The 19,438-nt window shown below is 35.8% G+C and overlaps 1 protein-coding gene across 7 annotated transcripts in view; it reads right to left on the reverse strand.

The window, feature by feature from the left end:
* Nucleotides 1-19,438, reverse strand: part of QKI (QKI, KH domain containing RNA binding) — a 137,776-nt gene that overhangs the window by 79,161 nt on the left and 39,177 nt on the right. For all 7 annotated transcript variants that reach the window (XR_014267670.1, XM_082475660.1, XM_082475658.1 and 4 more), the window contains exon 3: nucleotides 10,836-10,952. Coding sequence is in view for 6 of the 7 variants with exons in the window: in XM_082475660.1 (XP_082331786.1) it covers nucleotides 10,836-10,952 (117 nt within the window). In the remaining variant the exon portion in view is untranslated. The remainder of the gene's footprint in view (nucleotides 1-10,835; nucleotides 10,953-19,438) is intronic.

Raw genomic sequence — 19,438 nt, forward strand, 5'->3', positions numbered from 1 at the left:
AAAAGACTACTGAGGAAAACCACAATGCAATAATGAAACTCCTGCACTCAGCCTGGGTTCAAATCCTGAGTAAGCAACTCACTAGTGAGGTGAAGAGAACGTCCTCCACGTCTCCACTTCCTCACGGATAAAATTAGCAAAACAACAGTAGCTACCTCACAGAGCTGTTTGGGAACAATGAGTGAATCCACGGGGAGTGAGGAGAGAGCAGCCCCTAAGTCACAGCACATGCTCAGCGTGCTGCACCCTCACCACCACCAGCAACTCAGCACTGCTGTCACCAGCCACCCCACCCCATTCAACCCAGTCCAGATGGTAAGTAGGCAGTCTGGAATTCAGGGGAGATTTTAGCCTAACTCCACACGGGGAGTCGGGGGAAGAGTATTTTGGGGGGGGGGGGGCAAATTTTGTTGGGAACAGGATATTTACAAAGTTGCAAAGTATTCCCCTTAGGTTAGTTATTAATTTAAATGGGGGAAAAGTATCTCTACAATGAAAAAATATGATGGATGCCATTTTAACCAAAGGATGAAACTTAATATCATCAATATGGGGCAAACTAATATTATGTGCTGAGGACACAACATTTAAAAAAACAAACAAAAAAACCCCCAAACAAACAAAACAAAGAAGTCCTTTCCAAAAATGCAAGAACGAAAACAAGTTACTAGTCAGAAATTAATCTTATTAGTTACAAAGGTGAAATGATACAGAACTTCCTTCACATCAGAATATGAAAAATAATAGTATTTTCTATGTGAAGTGAATATAGTAATCTATATTTAGAATACTTTATAGGTATCTGAATTCAGCAAAAGCTTAAGGTGAAAACTTATTAAGACCTTTTAAGGTCTTAATTAATCAACTGGCCAAGTTGTTAGGAGCAGTCCTAACTACCTGCTACAATTTCTATTTGCTCTTTTCTAAGTAACATATAATTCACAAAATGAAGAATCACAGTTTTGACTTTTTTGGACCCAAAGACTGTGATATCATCCTGGCCCTATGACAATTCCTGATTTAAAAAAATAATAACAACTATACATGTCTTTAAAAGTCAAAGAGTTAACAATTATACATGATTTAAAATAAAATAGCATGTTTTAAAATTCAAAGAGCAACAATATAATTTCTTTAAATTGTTATCTTTCATAACTGAAGGAGAAAAATAAAAGTAGTAGGATAGAATAGGATGGCTCACTAGGCTTATGAAACTGTCTAATAATTTGTCACTAACGGAAAAAACTTTTCCATCGAAGTTCTTGTTAAAGGATTTTGAAAAAGAAAATCAACTGATGCAGCATAATGATAAACACATAAGCAACATTCCACTACTAATTCTGTCCACAGAGAACTGAACCTTCTGAAAGAAAATTTGTTATATATACAACAAATTATAAGGTGCTCAAAGATTCCTTAACTAAATTGACTGCAATCCAATCAAGACTGAATTTTAAAAGGCTCATTAACAGCATCTAGTGATAAAATGGACTCTCCCTTTTCACTGAAACTCATGTCTCATTTCATTAGACACGGACAATTAACTCATCTTGGTATTATTAGATCTATGGCAGAGTAATTAGCTTAAGTTTTACAGGTTACTCAAAGAGCTACTTTAGTAATGAAAACAGGTTTATTCTCATTGGATCCATCTTTTTATCCCTTGAAGAGTGTCTTACAAATTTTAAAAAACTATACTTTAAATAAATAGTAGCAGAATTTTTATTTCAAATCTCCCCAATCTTTCTTAGTACTTAATACAGGCAAAGCAATGACTCTATTCTATAAAAATGTACTGAAATACTATCCAATCTGAATTAAACATTTAATTTGTATTGCACTGCTTTATATTCTTCCATCTTAAAACAAAGCTAAGTCACTTGAGTCCAAAATGGACATGTAACCAGAAACAGAACTAAAAAAGTGAATATTTTGAAAACACTCAGAGCAAAAATGAGGGTATGAGAAGAAAGAAGAAAAGTGGGGAGGAGAGGACACCACAGGGCTAGTTTCCAGCCCTGAAAAAACCAGCGGATCATACAGCAAGCTGGGGTTTAAGCCAGAGCTGCTGCCAAGGGTAGCCTGCCAGTACAGAAATCAAGTGTTTTGGAACTTTTACAGCATTCTGACTGGACAGTTTTGTCTGTTGATATAAAAAGTTTTAAATAGGATTAAAATTATCTTTTAAAAATTCTTTTTCTCTGATAATTAATTTCATTATATTTTACAAAAGAATTGGTCTACGATGAATTAGAATTTTGTTGTAATGTTCTTTTGTGGCAGATAATTTGAAAAGTACTGATTTAAAACTCTTCCAGAAAGGCAGGCCTTCCTTTCTCTTTAAAAAGAAACCAATCGATCATTTGAGGCTGAATTCAATGCTATGTCCCATGACATTAAAAAAAAAAAAAAAAAAGAAAGAAAAAAAGCGGAGGAGGACTTAAGTTACTAGGGAATTAGTTTATAGCTAGAGTAGGACACCTTTGAGACAAAGGACTGTCATTAAGTATGTCAAAGGCCCTAAGGTTAAGAGATTATTTTGTTTTGAATTCAAAGTAGAATTAGGATCAGAGGATCTAAGTTCCAAAGACAGATTTTCTGAACACAGGGAAGAACTTTCTAAGTAAAGTGTTCTAAGACTTGGTTATTTGTTTGTGGCCTTTGCTCTCTTCTCCCTTCCATCTATTCCTTCGACTGACAAGTTATCTTTTTAAAACAGTATATCATATTAACTCCTTACTTTAAAAACATGAGTGCCAATGCACTGCTTTTAGAAGAAAAAGTTTTAATATCATATTCAAGGTCCTATTATCCTCAGATCCCAACCTTGTCTCCAATACCACTTCTCCCACTATACCTTATAACTTCCACTGCAATATGTCAAGCATTAGCATAAGGACACGTACTGGCTGATCCTACCTCTGATTTCTAGAATACCATTCCACTCATGTGCCCTGTAAGTTCCTACTCCAATCCAATCTTCTCTAGCTTTCCCTGAAACCCTCAACCTGTAAAAGAACTCATCACTTCCTTGGCTTCCCACAGCACAATGTATAACACCTCTTGTGGTATTTGCCACACTGTGCATTAGCCCACTGTCAATTTATCAGTCTCTTGGGGGTAAAAGATACTTGAGGGCAAAAAATCATAGGCATTCAAAAAATACTTGCTGCCTAAAAAGGTATTAAATTAACTATGACAGGAGGTGGTGAAAATTGAGTAACAACCATGTGCAGTATAGGAACTAAAATATCATAGAATTAGATATAACAAGTGTTAGATTTCATAGCTTTAATAAGGTTCCTTCCAAACCAGATTATACATTACTATAATTTTCATAATCACTCTTCTAAAGCAACTGACCTGTTTTTATAGCTAAATACTACTATTCAAATCAGATACATGGAATTTTCTAAGCATGTAATTTATAAAATTAACATTTTTAAGAGAGAATCTGTAAAAATTCCTACTCTCTGATGCACTGAGTCAAAGGTACCATGGCATGGGTCAGGGTGGGGGGTATTAAAGCAGGGATATAAAGTACAGAGAAAAAACCCATTCCCCACAGGGTACAGCCTTTCTCAACTGATTCCACAGGGAAACAAGTACTTAATGCCTGGCCCAAGGCATAAATTATATATAATTAACCTCTCCTATCTATAGTGGTACTCATTATGAACCACTCTCAGTGAAACTGAAGAACTTCTAAGATGAGGAGCCCTAGCTGAGAAGGGCTGTGTAAACTAATAGAAAATTACAGCACTTTTCCTCTTGAAAACATCTCCAACAGTAATTAGTTGCTTGGGCCCAACCAGAAGTTTATTACAATATAATGTACCTTAAGACCAGTTATGGTAATACCATTTCAACTATGTCTAACCATTATTCATAAATGGGTTCAATGAGAAAATAAGAAATATATTTCAAACAATTGTCTAACTGGGAAATCAGAGATGGCTGCATTGCTCACAACAGCAAGGACCTTTTAAAGACACACAGAAATATATACTTATGGAACAGCTTCTTTAACAGCGCCTTACATGAAAGTTTAACTCTGTTGGTGAATCTGTTGGGAAACTGGTTCTCACATACATTGCTGAAGTAATGCAAAACAATAATCCCTAAAGAGAAGAATTTAGCACTAGCTAGCAAAACTATATATTGTGATACCACTTCTGGAATTCTATTCCAGAGATAAACTAGCAAGTACACGTAAAGATGTATATAAAAGCTATTCTACACAGCAGTCTTCCTATGTGTTACAGCAAAAGCCTAGAAGCAATCTAAATGTCCATTAATAGGGGAATGCTGGAATAATTTATGGTACACAGACACAATGGAATATGATGAAGTTATTAAAAGGAATAAAGACTGTCTCTATATACTGCCAGTAAGTGACCTCAATGATACACTATTAAGTAAAAAACAAACAAAAAAACCAAGGCAAGGCATAGAAAAGTGTAGAGTATACAATTATCTATGAAGGGAGTGAGAAATTACACACACACTCACACACACACACGCTCATGTAACCATTCATGTAAAACAAAGAAATGGAAGGATAAGCCAAATACCAAAATAAAAAATTTACCCAAACCGCAAGATGGGGGATAGATAAAAGAGACAGGGATAAAAGCAGGACTTCTCTGAAAATTTCCTACTTTGTAGATTTGATTTTGGAACCATGTAAATATTGTACAAGTAACAGAAAAATAAGAAATTCGTAAAACTAGAAAACCAAGTGTAACAAATGAGCTTAACTGTTTATCCATATGATGGCATAACTGATATATACTGAAAAACTATTGAGTGTTTTAAAAGACAGTAATTTCTCCAGTGAAACATACCCTAAAAACAGTAAGAACTGGTGAAAAATTGTTTTCATTGACTATCCTGTTGGTAGTAGTGTTTGTATTGTTATTCTGAGACTGTTTTGTATATCTTAGAATAAAGAAAATCAATCATTTTGTGTCATTAGGAACCAGCATTTTCAGTGGGAAACAAATTATAGATACAAGATCAATTAAATAAAACACTGTAGTTTTCATTTTAAATGAGAATGAACTTTGTAAAGATACTTATATTCCTGTGTGTGTGTGTGTGTGTGTGTGTGTGTGTGTGCGTGTACCTATGTATCTCCTAGCTCTGTCCTGAAAAGGTCTACAAATAATGAGTAACACTAAAGCCCATACTGCAGTTTCCAAATACTATTTTTCACTAATAGTAATCAGGGTTCCTTAAAGAAGTGGCTGATCTCAAGTCTGGGGAGGAAATCTTACGATGAGCCTGGACTATTAAATACACCAGAAAACACAGTTACTAGCCCCAAACTACTGGGATTGTGTTAAAGGGACTTGGAAGTGAATTTGAAAAGGCCCCCCACTGGTAAAACCACATGATCATCAGTTAAAAACACTTAAGTACAATGAACTGAAATGCATCAGAACTGTTTAAATGCATTCATGATACTCAAATGGAAACAAAAAAACTCATTCTTCACCTCTGGAGGATTCCTAGGAACCAACTCACTATTTTAAACCTAGTAAGTGAAGAAATGAGCAATTTACCCAGCCTCTCCTATAAAAAGTAAACCTAGCTAATAACAGCAAAGAAACAGGATAATAACTATTTTGCAGTTCCTACTGTAATAAAGGGCCTAAAAAACAATCAACAGTAACTGCTGAAATCAGGAGGAAACTAGATTTTAGGTACCACAACCACAACACTGCTTGTGAAATTTTCTTTCAAAAGGAAGAAAGGAAATGAGGAAGGGAGGGCAGGAGATCTAAATCTGATTAAATCTTTCTCACCACCAATTTACCAAAAATACAGGGGACAGAGATAAGTGTTAAACACCACCATGGAAGTGCAATCAGCACAAGCCACGGGAAATCTTCGGTACAAATAACTCAGTCCTTTTACAAATAAGTTACAAGGAGAAATGGGGGCAAGGGTGAGAATGGCTTAAGAGATCTATCAATCTGTTAAGCAAGGTATTGATATACGGCCCTCACTTGGATACCATGCAAACTTTTTTTCAAAGCACATTTATGAAACAAGAAGGGAACTGTGAACACTGACTAAATAGCGACACAAAGAAATTGTTTTGGTGATTAAAAAAAAACATAAACATGATAGCATTAAAGAGTCCTTCTATTTTAGAAACACCTAATAAAATGTTTACAGCTGAAATTATGTCTGGAATTTGCTCCCCAAATCATCTGGTAGGCGGAGGGGGAGGAAGGGTAAGGGGGCATGTGGGCACACATGGAAGGAGACGGACAATGCTAACATTGGGTGATGAATAAACACTGGTCAAAATGTGCCACGATGAAAGGTGGTTTTTCTGGTTGTTGTTGTTTTTTCTTTTTTTATATAAACTATACCTACGCTCGAGGGTGTCAGAAAGCCTAGTACTCAACAAGATCAATAAAGCAGGCTCTTCGGACCATGTCTGTACATGATGTTATATCACTGGCTATCACAGCCACTTTAGTATGTCAAATAAAAAACTGTATTAATTTGATTATTTTCCAAGTGTTGAGAGAGCAACAACATCTTTCATAAAAATAAAAGTCTAAGCTGCCCCCACAAATCAAGCAAATTAATTTTTGCATATACTGTCAATATTGCCTTGAAACATCTTTTAAGTGTGCTTTCTTATCACCCAGCACAAAGTCTTAGACATTATAAAGCTCAGTTACTTGCCAATTAAACTGACATAGGACAGGGTACAAGGTTGCAGGAGAAAATGCCAATTATAAAGCATCATGAACAGTAAAAGATTCACTTTCTATAACACATGTAAAAGTGTATATAACTGCAGAGAGAACGATCTACAAGAAAACATACCGAAATTGTCAATAAGAGTAGTCTCCAGAGTGACAGAATCAGGTGCCTATACTTCTTCCCAGACCATATACATTTTTTAACTTTTCTAAAAATATCACATATTAACTAGTTAAAATATATATGCACCATAAGAAATTAATAGGACTATAAGAGACATTTAAGAAAAATCTGTAACGTATATGAAAAGTGACATGTAAAAAAAGTTATGAAATTCTACCTATGTTTGCAATTACACAATATGCCTCTCTAATAACATTTCACAGATCATGGTCCATACAACACTGCAGTTCCTCAAGAAGTTAGAGGGACAGCTCTTGGAAAGGAGAGACTGTGGTCAAATATATTTGGGAAACAAAGTTAAAAACTGAATTAAAACTTTATTACAGATTGATCTAATTTTAAATTCAAAGCCCATATTCTGAAGAGAATGAATTGTAGAGCTGAATTTCAATGTCCAGCAAGATATATGTTTATACTGAGTGTAGTTACTAGTTAGAAATGAGGGACTGGATAAGTTATTTGACCTCTTTAAGCCTCCATTCCTGTTAGAAGAGTAAAAACTATCTTTTGAGACTGTTGAACGGTCTGAATAAGACATTGCACAGATCGTGAAAGTGGTTAATACCATCTGGCCACTGCTATTTGCAGCCCTAGAAGGCCATCTGATTCCCTGAGTGTACATCCCTTCATTTCAAGCAAAGAGCTCTAACTAGAATTGCTTAGTCTTATTGGAAATTTCCAGAAGACACAACATTTGACTAACCCTGCTTTGACCAACTGCAGACATTTCAGCGGTCACCATTTCTGGGTGGGAGTGGGGAGCAGGAACACAAGCACGGCCCCTGAGTCTCTTAGGAAGTCTGAGTGCAGTACTTGCTCTTAGGCTCCATGAGTTTACCCAGTACCATTCCCCTGGGTATGTTTATGCAATGACAATACTGTTGGGCCCATCAATAATGCTGAAGTAATACCAATCTAAGAGAATGAAAATTAAAGTGCCACATTCACTCCCTTACTTAAAACCAACAGCTTAGAATGATACAGCACTGCCTATCTTCCCAAAAGAATTAAAAGCACATGGGATTTATAATTATCTCTATTTATAAAATCTTTTATGGGGTGGGGATAGGGGAGCATCTATGCCTTTCATTTATTACCTAAACATTCATTCCTTTCCCAGATAATTTTTTCCAGTTCCTGCTCTGTGCCAGGTACTCATCAAACACCAGGGAAGTATTCCATAAAATAGACATGGTATGCCCTCAGTTTATCAGACTAGCAGTGAAGGATACAAATCAGCAAACAGTATTCCATCATAATACCTTGGACAGTCAGTAAATTAAGGTTTATTTTCTAGCTTTCTCAGCTTTTACATAAACTGACAACTCTGCAGAAAACTTTAAAGTTTTCCTTTAAACACATGAAATATACCTCAATCGGCCTTATTATTATATTTCTTTTTGCCTCCATCTATTTGTCATGTTCTTTGTAAAAATAACAGCCAAGCAATGAATGATAGTACCTTCCATTTTGATCTAACTTTTACTAGCATTTTTAAGAACTCAACGGGCAGAGTTACTACAGCATAAACCAAAATGACTTGGTTGACAATTATGGGCAGATTTAAATTAAGATTACAGAAAACACTCTTGGCATTATAAATCTACATATAAATTCTTCACCATAATATCAAACATACGATAGCCATTCAAATTAACTTGATATCCCCTAAGTATGTTCATCTGTAGAACTTTAATAAAACTAAAAATAAAATCTGCAGTCAAAATTTTGTTGGTGTCTTAATTTATTACTGTTTGCATGCATTCATCTGTAAACATTTTTTATTCCATTAGACAACAGTACATATTAAAAAAAATAAAATAAAATGTGCAAACTGCTTCTATCTGTGCTTAAGAACAAAGTGGACAAGACAGAATATGGACACACCAACCACCAGAGAAACAAAACAGAAAAGCCATCAGAATATGGGATATTCAAAGGTCACAAAGCAACAACAAAAGTACTGTCATTTCCAAAGTTTAAAAAACTGTAGTATTCCCCTATGATACAATATGAGTTTAAACATAAAATGTACTAACTAATAATGTTAATATAAAATTTATTAAGAACAATCATTAACATTAATTGATTGATTACTATGTGTCAAAACACTATTCTAAGTGCTTTACAACTGATTTAATCCTCACAACGATGGTTGTTGAGAACCATCAACCATAAGAGAGAAGTGACAACACTACTCCCTCACTATATTATATGGCACAAAGAGATGGAGTAATTTGTTAAAATCACAAAGCTGCTAAGTGATAGAACCAAGATTCAAACAAAAGCAAGATGGTTATAGAGCTTACTCTCTTAACCACTCTAATCTTCTGTCAAAATGATAGCAGAAAAATGTTCTTCAGGCTACAAAGTTCAACTTGACTGAAAACAGAACTCACAATGTCTCATTACAGTTCCAAGCTCTAATCCTCAGTGTCTGTGAGTGTGTGAGTGGAGTAAGTGGAGAGCCATTACTACAGAACTAACAGAGGCTGAGGAGAGGACAAAACATGCTTTGTTAACTGACTGATATTCATAACTTGTTTAACTGATGGATACACTAATCTTTCGGTGAAGATTTATTTGTCCTTCAGTTGTTGAGAGTTCATCTCATTGTCCCTAGGCTATTAAATTAGCATTACTTAATGCGACGCAACCATAAGTGCAAACAGGGGAACCAAAACTGCATGGCGATACGAGATTGCCACTCAGCTGATTCACAATATGCTTAAATTTTTTTAAGATTCTAATAAAAAAATCGTTTTAAATACAACAGCTAAATATGCTTAGGGAGAACTCACATGCTTGCCTCAAAGTATCTTTATACTCAGCTGACAAGAACAGCTTATAATAAGATCTAAAGATAATCAATATCATTGACGGCCTCTCCCTCCAACTTAACTACTAAGTCATTATTTGTCTGTAAGGAGAGAAAATGATTGAGATCCAGTCAGCTTATGGGAGAGCTTAAATGAAATGAAGTGAGAAGCTCAAAAAGATGCGTATCAGAATGAAGTCAATACCTTATAGGTCTGGTGTTCATTCCATAAGCTCCACAAAGTGATTCAATGCACATGCTCTAACATAACAATAACATAACATAACATAACGGGTCTATCATTTGATATCCCTTTCAAGGTAATGTATTTAAAAAATAAACAAACAAACAACAAACCCTTCCTAACAATAAATCTAATCTTTGGCAATCAAAATCTAGGTTATTTTTTAAAATCATTCAAACATTTTTTACACAGACAGAAAATTTCAAAAGTATTCTGCCTCACAGTATCACTGGATAAAAGGAAACAAGGCAAAAAAAACCTTCCTAAAAACAATGTTTAAAGTAGGTAGTTAGGTGTTTATTATACTAGAAAAACAAGAGTGGCAAAAGAAAAAAGCAGGAAGCAGGAACAATACACTTTAAATTATCTAGAAAACTTAAAATCAACACAAAGTGTTGGTAAAAACCAAAATGACTCTCATACGGCTAGTTATAAGCCTTTTATTCCTATGTTTACTAACTCTCCTGATGAGATGACATACATCCAAAGTTATTCATTTGATCCTTCTCATTTAAATCTCATCAAAAGAAACATTTTAGATTTTTCAAAGTTTTAGTTACATCTTTTATATATACAACATTATAGTCTGACTAATTTCCATTTGCTAATGGAATTTACTAATTTCCATGGTGTTTCTCAAGTGTAAAAACCAAAGTTAATATCATAGACTGACTGATATTAGCTGGCTAAATGAAAAATGATAATCAAAAAGGGAAAATCATGACAACACCTTTAAAAAGTTCAAAAGTTTCTGACATGAAATAATGTATAGTGCTTTAGGGTCTAGATACTCTGTTACTAAAATTCGAAAGTATAAGTAAATTATTCACATAAAGACCTGCCCCATTTTCAAGGACTTACCTTCTTTTTATCCCTCATTGAGCCTTTGCCTCGGACCATTATCTTACATCCTGTTTCTGCTTCAAGCTGTTTAGCAGTAAGTCCTCTAGGTCCAAGGATTCTCCCAACGAAATTAAACTGCGGGGGAAAAAAAATCACCGTACGTTATTCACTTAAAGTTATTTTAAAGTATAAATTTACTTTCTTCAGTTAGATTTTTTAAAAATATTAAGTTGAAATAAAATCTTATGAATTTCTTGACAAGTTTGGGGGTGAAATTACAGAAGCTCATGTTTAGCTTGAAATTTTCGTATGTATTAATACAAATTATGGATTAGGAACAACAGTATCTAACTAAAACAGGTACTATACTCAATTGCGCATCAACATGTAATCTAAACCAGAGTATATTAAAGAGTTAGACAAAATCTTAGGTGCCACCCAAGAATGCAAATCCCTTCTACAAAATCCTTTATGACAGGGTTCAGGGAACTGTTCATTATGTTAAATAATGGTTGCCTTTTCTACAGAAATCCTTGGGGGAGAACTCCTGTCTTATTTATCTAAGTTATACTTTCCCCAAAGCAACTGTTCAGAGAGAATTGTATTCTGGGGTTGGCTGCCAGAACACTGATGGCCAAATTTGGATTCCACCCTGTACTAAATATTTAAGTCATGAGAGTCTACATTTTTTCACCACACTCTTTGCACAATTTTATCTCTGCATCCTTATTTTCCTTTCTATTTTCCATTTCTACCTTTAGCTTATACTACTACTTTGACAAAGAACCTTAACTCTTATCACGAATAGGACAGTGACAAAAATAATTATATAAATAAGTAATTATCATCCCTCCACAGAAACTTCAAGTATTCATTCACAGAAGTTAATTTTTTTAAAAGTCCAATGGGAAGAACAGATTGACTCTGAATACTGAAAAGTAAATTTTCCTCATTCACATGTCATCTGCATAAAAGACAAAAAAAATGAATGTTTATACCATCAGTTCCACAAAGACCGATGGGTGGTTTCTATTAACTTATTCAATCAATTAAGTTACTGATTCTCATGCTTCCTACTTTTTTCTTGCATTTTAATCCTACTGTTAGTGTATCGTTAATAACACCAATATGCCAGAATTCAAGGCTTAAGAAGCCAGGGCAGTTCTTCAATCTTCTGTACTCCAATGGCTTCTTACTTTGCCTTAGCTGCTCACCAGCACTGCCGCATCTTACAAAAGTGATTCCCAAATGAAAGACGGGTACTACATGTATAAGAATGGAAGAAAGCCCTCTTCCCTCCTGGGATTACGATATAAGTTTTTCCATCCCAAGTTGAGGAGAGGGAATGAAGTTTTATAGAATCTGTGACTATATATAAAGGTGGGGTTGGCAAGTTGCAGAAAAGTAGGAAGAGTCTGCTCTAAATGAACATAGAACCAGGCCTGTTGATAGATTTTCTGTAATATGTGTGTTTTTTCTCTTTCTCAGACCCTCGTTCTAATATATTTTTACCCTGTACTGCCTGAAGTTAGTCAATTCTAGATCTACTTGGATTTAAAGGCAACCTCTTAAAAAATTTCATGGAATTCTCTGTTAAGTACTAAGGGTAATTCAGACCAGCTGAGCAATTCCAGTAAAATAGGACACAGAAGGAAAAAACATCTGCTTGAATGCATCAGAGACCCAGCAAGACTGAAGAATTGCTAATTCAGGATCGTAGGGAAGACAGAGAATCAAGAGGATGTAAGCCTGGCTTTGGGGAACTCCTTTTCCTCTAGGTACGTTTGCTGAATCTGGAGAGGACAGCTGAGAGCCTGAACTTCAAGGGACATGGGTTGGAATGTGTAACCTACCTATGTGAGCTCCTCCCCACACCCAGTCTTTGCTTTGGGTAGGGATCTGATAGGTGTGCATTCTGGGGGTAAAAGTGAACCCTAATTTCCTAGGCCCTTACAGACTCTGCATATCAACATCAAAACTGTCTCAACCTCAATAAGCAAAACTGTATCAAGGTGATCTTGGGTTGCTAGTTAACAGTAGGTACCTGTCAGAAGCTGGCATATATTCTCTCTGGAGGAAGATAACATAATCTTAGGCCTTATATTATTTTTGTAAGCTATTTAGTAAATACATTATCTGGCACACACTAGAAAATAACCAAACACACAAGAACATAAAATGACAAAAATCTGAAGAAACGACAAGACAAAAGAAACAAATCCACCAGGACTCTAGATATTAGAATTATTAGACCCAGACTTTATAAGCATTATGCTTATTATGTGTAATTTTGTTTAGTTTGAGTATTTTTCAGAAGAATAGGAAACAACCTTTCATTTTCAAATTCAACTTAATGAAACATGTGTTCAAGGCTTCCTATGTGGCAAAGAGTGAAATAGATGCTAGGAATTTTTTTTAAAAGGAGGAAGGGGAGGAAGAGGAAGAGGAGAAATTCTCCTTGCTCTCAAGAAATCTGTGAAAATGCCTTCACTCTATTTGCTACCTTGACTGCTTCTTAAAATAAGTAGTCTTTGCCAGCTCTTCCTCAATAATAGTTGTGCTCTATACAGATCTTTTTCCAAAGTAACTCATATAGTCGATATACATTATATATCTCAAACATGGCAAAGAATGTCTGGAAAAAATGCATTACGAATGGAGGTACTTTAGCACTTCAAGTAACGAATATGTAATTGTTTTTTATTTGTGTCCTCTGTCAAAGTGGTTGGCCTCCACTTCATGACATACAAACACTCAGAAGCCCCTCTGTGGGGCTTCCCTGGTGGCGCAGTGGTTAAGAATCCACTTACCAATGCAGGGGACATGGCTTTGAGCCCTGGTCCGGGAAGATCCCGCATGCCGCGGAACAACTAAGCCCATGTGCCACAACTACTGAGCCTGTGCTCTAGAGCCCGCGAGCCACAACTACTGAGCCCATGTGCCACAACTACTGAAGCCCGCGCGCCTAGAGCCCGTGCTCCACAACAAGAGAAGCCACCGCAATGAGAAGCCGATGCACCATAACGAAGAGTAGGCCCCGCTCACCACAACTAGAGAAATCCTGTGCACAACAACGAAGGCCCAACACAGCCAAAAATAAAAATAAATAAAATAAATTTATTTTAAAAAAAGAAAAAAAAACAAAGACCCTCTTTGGCACATTCTATTCTTTTCACGTATTAAATCTCTTTTGCTGAAACCACAGCATTAAGATTACATAGAAAAAGACTTCTACCATAGCTAAGTAATCCTCCCAATTATTATTTACTAAATAAAAAATGTTTTAAAGCCAGTCAAAACCAACATATTAAATCTGTAACAAAATTTTCCTAACCTTATAAATGAACCAATCTATACTGTACCACAACCAGCAAAAAACAGCTCAAATGTGTTGAAGTGCATACCACTGGGATTCTAATACAGCTGAAACCATCAAGGTCATCCTTCTCAAAATGGTGTTAAGTAGAGAATGAAAAAATAATCATAGCAGCTGCTTTGTCTACTGCAACCAATTTCCAAGTTAATATCATTTGCCTTGCATTAAAATTCATTCTGTGTTGATTTATCTTGCTAGTTTTGCAGCTTCATTCGATTAAACCAATGTCACAACACATTCAAAGAAAATCATTTCAAACAGCCTAAGCTAACTACAACTTTAAAGGCCAAAAGAAGGGAAAGAAAGAAGAAGAGAGACATTCATTAACTCTACTGTTTAAGTACAGACCTTCTCTGTGGCTTACCAATTATATCTCTGCCAAGTGGCATGTTAATTTCTAAAGAAGAGGTTAACAACAGTCATGTCTAATGCTATTTGTTGCTGCTGACTTAATTTTAAATAGACATGACAGAGTTCTCCCAATGACAAAATATAAAGTATTATAGCAAATCTTTCCATTAACCTTTTAAAAAATGTACAATTAAAGATAAAACCGGGCTTCCCTGGTGGCGCAGTGGTTGAGAATCTGCCTGCCAATGCAGGGGACACGGTTCGAGCCCTGGTCTGGGAAGATCCCACATGCCGCGGAGCAACTGGGCCCGTGAGCCACAATTACTGAGCCTGCGCGTCTGGAGCCTGTGCCCCGCAACGGGAGGGGCCGCGATAGTGAGAGGCCCGCGCACCGCGATGAAGAGTGGCCCCCGCTTGCCGCAACTAGAGAAAGCCCTCGCACGAAACGAAGACCCAACACAGATAAAAATAAATAAATAAATAAATAGAGTAGCTATTAATTAAAAAAAAAAAAAAAAGATAAAACCTTCTGTGGCACACTATCAAAAGAGAGAATAAAAAATGGATATCCAAAAGCATTTCAGTGAAACACTTCTAAGAAGTGTTTAACAGTAATTTCTGCTTAAATTTTTGGAAAAACAATTTTAAAAAGAAGATGTATTTCTTTGGATTGCTTTTCATACAATAAATTGATAATCTGTTTTTAAGTATTTTGTCTAGTATCTCTAAGGTGATTTTAGTTATATATCTTACAAACCTTACATCAGATCACATAAGCAATTTAGTAGGTATCAAACACACACACACACACACACACACACACACACACACACGTATATTTATTGATGAAGTCTTCTGCTTAGCAGATGACCAAAAATGGACCACCTCAAGTGGTAGTGAACACTAGTAAGCCATCTTATGCAAATGTGTAAGATGAGAGAAGTCGTGACTACTTAGCAATACAACTGTTTTTAATTAAAAGTACCAGAATATTTTGTTTGACTTGATTTACTGTTTTATTGACTCAACTTATGACAGCAAAGGAGAATTAACAATGCAGACGAAATTTAAAAGTTTGCTACATCTAAAGTCACTCACTGTGAATAGCACAATGTTCTTCCAATATCTGAAACCATTATCCAATTCAGCAAATAAACTGCTCTTGTCATTTATGAACAAATAAAGTTTCAGCTTATGTCTTCGTGATTTTCACTTTGATCTACTCATTAATGTAAATGAAAATACCAACCAATATTCATGTCAGAACTATATTCATTCATCAACTGAAATCAGTTTGGCCATGGATACAAGAGTTCGGGGGTGGTGGGGGGGGGAAGAAAATCAAGGAAAGTCCTCTGTTTAAAAAACAATGACTGTATCAAAATGCCTCGTACTTTTTTGGGAGACAGATGTCTTATCCCTTCTCTACGTTCATATTAATTCTAGATGAGCAGCCAAATATGTCTTCTTAAGCTATATAATAATTACTATAGGAACCATTTTGCAAAACATTTCATATATTAGGCCTTTCTACACATCTTCTGTTGGTGGCACAGGGCTATGTAAGAAGAAGCATTTACACCAACAGATGTAAAAGTGAAAAACGGTAACCAATAATACCAAAATATGAAATCTATAGCATATGAATTTGGATATCCTAAATTATGTCAAATCTTTATTCTTTGAGTATAGGTATAATTGGGAAAGAGGCTGAAACATACAAAACAAACTCAGGTGAATAAGATGATGATTATCGTTGTGGAAGCTAAATAACAAGTACTTAGAAAAACAAAACATTACTTAACCAATTAAAATAAAAATATAAAGGCAATGAAAGCCAACAAGGGTTTTACGACACTAATAGATGACAATATTTTTCACCATGTAAGGTCGAAACTCATACACAAGGCCCTTTAAAAGATCCCTAACTACTTTTGGAACCTTTATTTTTGCTATTATCCTCTGTTCAGACACATGTTGTTCTCTAAAACAGCAGGTACTTTCAATTTTTGTTCCCTGTTAACACCTTTCTTCCTCCTTCCTTCCCACCAAACATGTCAAATCCTCATCACATAGTATTGAGCTCAAGTGTTCCTTCTGTGATTTCCTTGTGTGTTCTTTGACTCCTACAGACAGATGTTTTCTCCTCCTAAGTGAGGATCTCAGAACACTTTGTACCCACCTCTTACAGCCCTTCTGTCACACAGTATGCAATGACCTGCATGTCTTTCGCAGGGCATCCCCTGAAGTCAGAAACCAGCAACGGGGTGTGTGTGTGTGTGTGCGTGCGTGTGTGTGTGTGTGTGTGTATGTTTTAACCCACAGTGCCTCACACAACATACAGCACTCAGAAGAAGCTAGTATTTGTTCAGATTGTTGGATAATACAATTTAAAAGGGTTCACAGAAATCACATAGTGATTTTTCACTCTCAGTAAAATCACTAAGTAAGTTATAGGCAGCACAGGAACTCTTACACATTTCAGAAACTTCTTAAATGGTAAGCCTGACTGATCTAAGGATAAATTCCAAATGACAGAGTCAATGATGTCACAGAAACAAAACAACTATTATTTCCACTTTCTATTTCAATACGGAAGTATCATGAGTGCTAGGATTATGTCACTCAACATTTCTTAGGTGCTGAGTACGCTGAAATATGTTCTACTATGAGTGTTCCAGTAAAAGTCAACTTCGATGCTTGGCACTTTACATGCAGTAAGTCACTTAATCCTCACAACAACACTAGAAGACAGTTACCATTATCATCTACATTTAATACATGAGAGGTTACAAAAGTAGTCCAAATCCTAGAACACCTAGATTGACTACAGAGTTCGGACACAGTAGGGCATAATGCCTCTCTTCTAAAGACCTTAAACATATACACCCTGATCATACCAGATACTCATGTTTAGTTTTCTCATTCTTGTTAATCATTCAAAAAATGTTTAGTACAAAGTTTATAAAAACCCTCTTCAGATTCAAATTTACTTTCAGAATGAGTTCCACCTACATCACAAAGCATATCATTACCATACTCTTTTACATAACCACGCCTTGCCTTTTCAATATTGTCATCTGTCTTTTACTAATTAGGATCACTGCTTTAATAATCAACATACAGGGCTTCCCTGGTGGCACAGTGGTTGAGAGTCTGCCTGCCAATGCAGGGGACACGGGTTCGAGCCCTGGACCGGGAAGATCCCACATGCCGTGGAGCAACTGGGCCCGTGAGCCACACCTACTGAGCCTGTGCGTCTGGAGCCTGTGCTCCGCAACAAGAGAGGCCGCGACAGTGAGAGGCCTGCGCACCGCGATGAAGAATGGCCCCCACCTGCCACTACTAGAGAAAGCCCTCGCACAGAAACAAGGACCCAACACAGCCAAAAATAAATAAATAAAATAAAATACTTTAAAAAAAATAAATAATCAACATACATATCATTTTTACCTTAATCGAACCTTTTACATGAATGAAAGCCCTTATGTGATTATTAGTTCATCCACATAATTCAACTACAAATACGTATAACTTCAAAAAAGAGACAGCGAGAGCGAGAGCAAGAGAGAAGAGTATAATTATTTGAGTCAAGACTGAGCTTACAAGTGCTACCTCAGACCCTGAAGATGAGTCTAGGAGATCAAATACTTAGTAATTCTGACCACAGATTATGAATACAGTCTAAGGCTCTTTGAAATTGTTTTCTCAAGTTTTGTTGCATAAATAGCAGCCTCATACACTGTTCCAAAAGTACTAATTCAGCTCTTAAAGAGACCTGCTCTTTTTTGGCACAGATTCTAGTTCCATTTGACTTACTGGTAACTTCTTTTATATTACCCTGCTTCAATGTTCCTAAATTGTTAAGTACAACTCAGTTTACAGTGATTTTTAATTATTATATTCTATTAATATAGTACTTTTATCATCTCTTACTCTTGGTTCCTCTACGATATTATCTTCCACATGTAACAGACTAAGAAATCTTAAGATTTTCATTGTTTAATCTGTCCCCTTGTGTTCATTTCAACTGCCATTGCCTTCGTTCAGGCTCTTGCTACTGAATGATACCAAAATTTTACTGGTTTATACTCAGATCTCCTCTTTGGCCTTCATGTTTCTAATTACTTCTCAAATTTTGTTTTTCTTTTTGTTTAGTCTGTCCTTAAAACTGCAAATTTATACTGCTTTTATACAATCTTACAAATAAAAAGGCAAGAAAGTAATCAATCATTGTTCTATAACCCCAAACAATACAACATAGATACATTTTTTAAAACTCAATCAATTCCTTACTAAGTAATAAAGAAAAAATTGTCATACCAATATGAAACATGGAGATGGCCAAGTTCATGCTAGGTAGGCTACTTACTGATACTGTTTTTGAACTTAGGAAAAGCAGTGTTCTATTGAAGTCAAAAATTAGATTTCAGGAAGTCCCTAATTTATTATGAACTATTTTGTTCTAAAGGGCTGGGTTTATTAAGACATATAATATGCTTTCCCAATGAAATAGTTAAATTTAGTTCCAAGGCTAGTCAATGAAAAGTTCTATTTCAATGTCCATGGGGTAAAGTTAAGGCAGGTTCTATCAAAAACTATAGTAGTTTTCTGCTCAAATTGAAACCAAAAGAAGGCATATATGATGAGTTCATTTACTCACAAAATAAATTTAGGTCACCTATGATAAGCAGGCACAAAAATGGGTGGCCAAGCTCAAGTGGTATAACCTTGGACTACTCCACACCCCATTTCATTTGCCAACTTCGGAGGGGAGAGGGTTAGGATTAGGAAGATTCTGTTACTGACTGCTTCACTCACTTCCAGGAGACACTGCTCTCCCAAAATGGGCCAAGAGAAGATCAGCACCTTGAGCTTTCCTTTAATATCTAAC

The sequence above is a fragment of the Balaenoptera physalus genome (genome assembly GCF_965194825.1).
Source record: "Balaenoptera physalus genome assembly, chromosome: 9".
Lineage (NCBI taxonomy): Eukaryota > Metazoa > Chordata > Mammalia > Artiodactyla > Balaenopteridae > Balaenoptera > Balaenoptera physalus.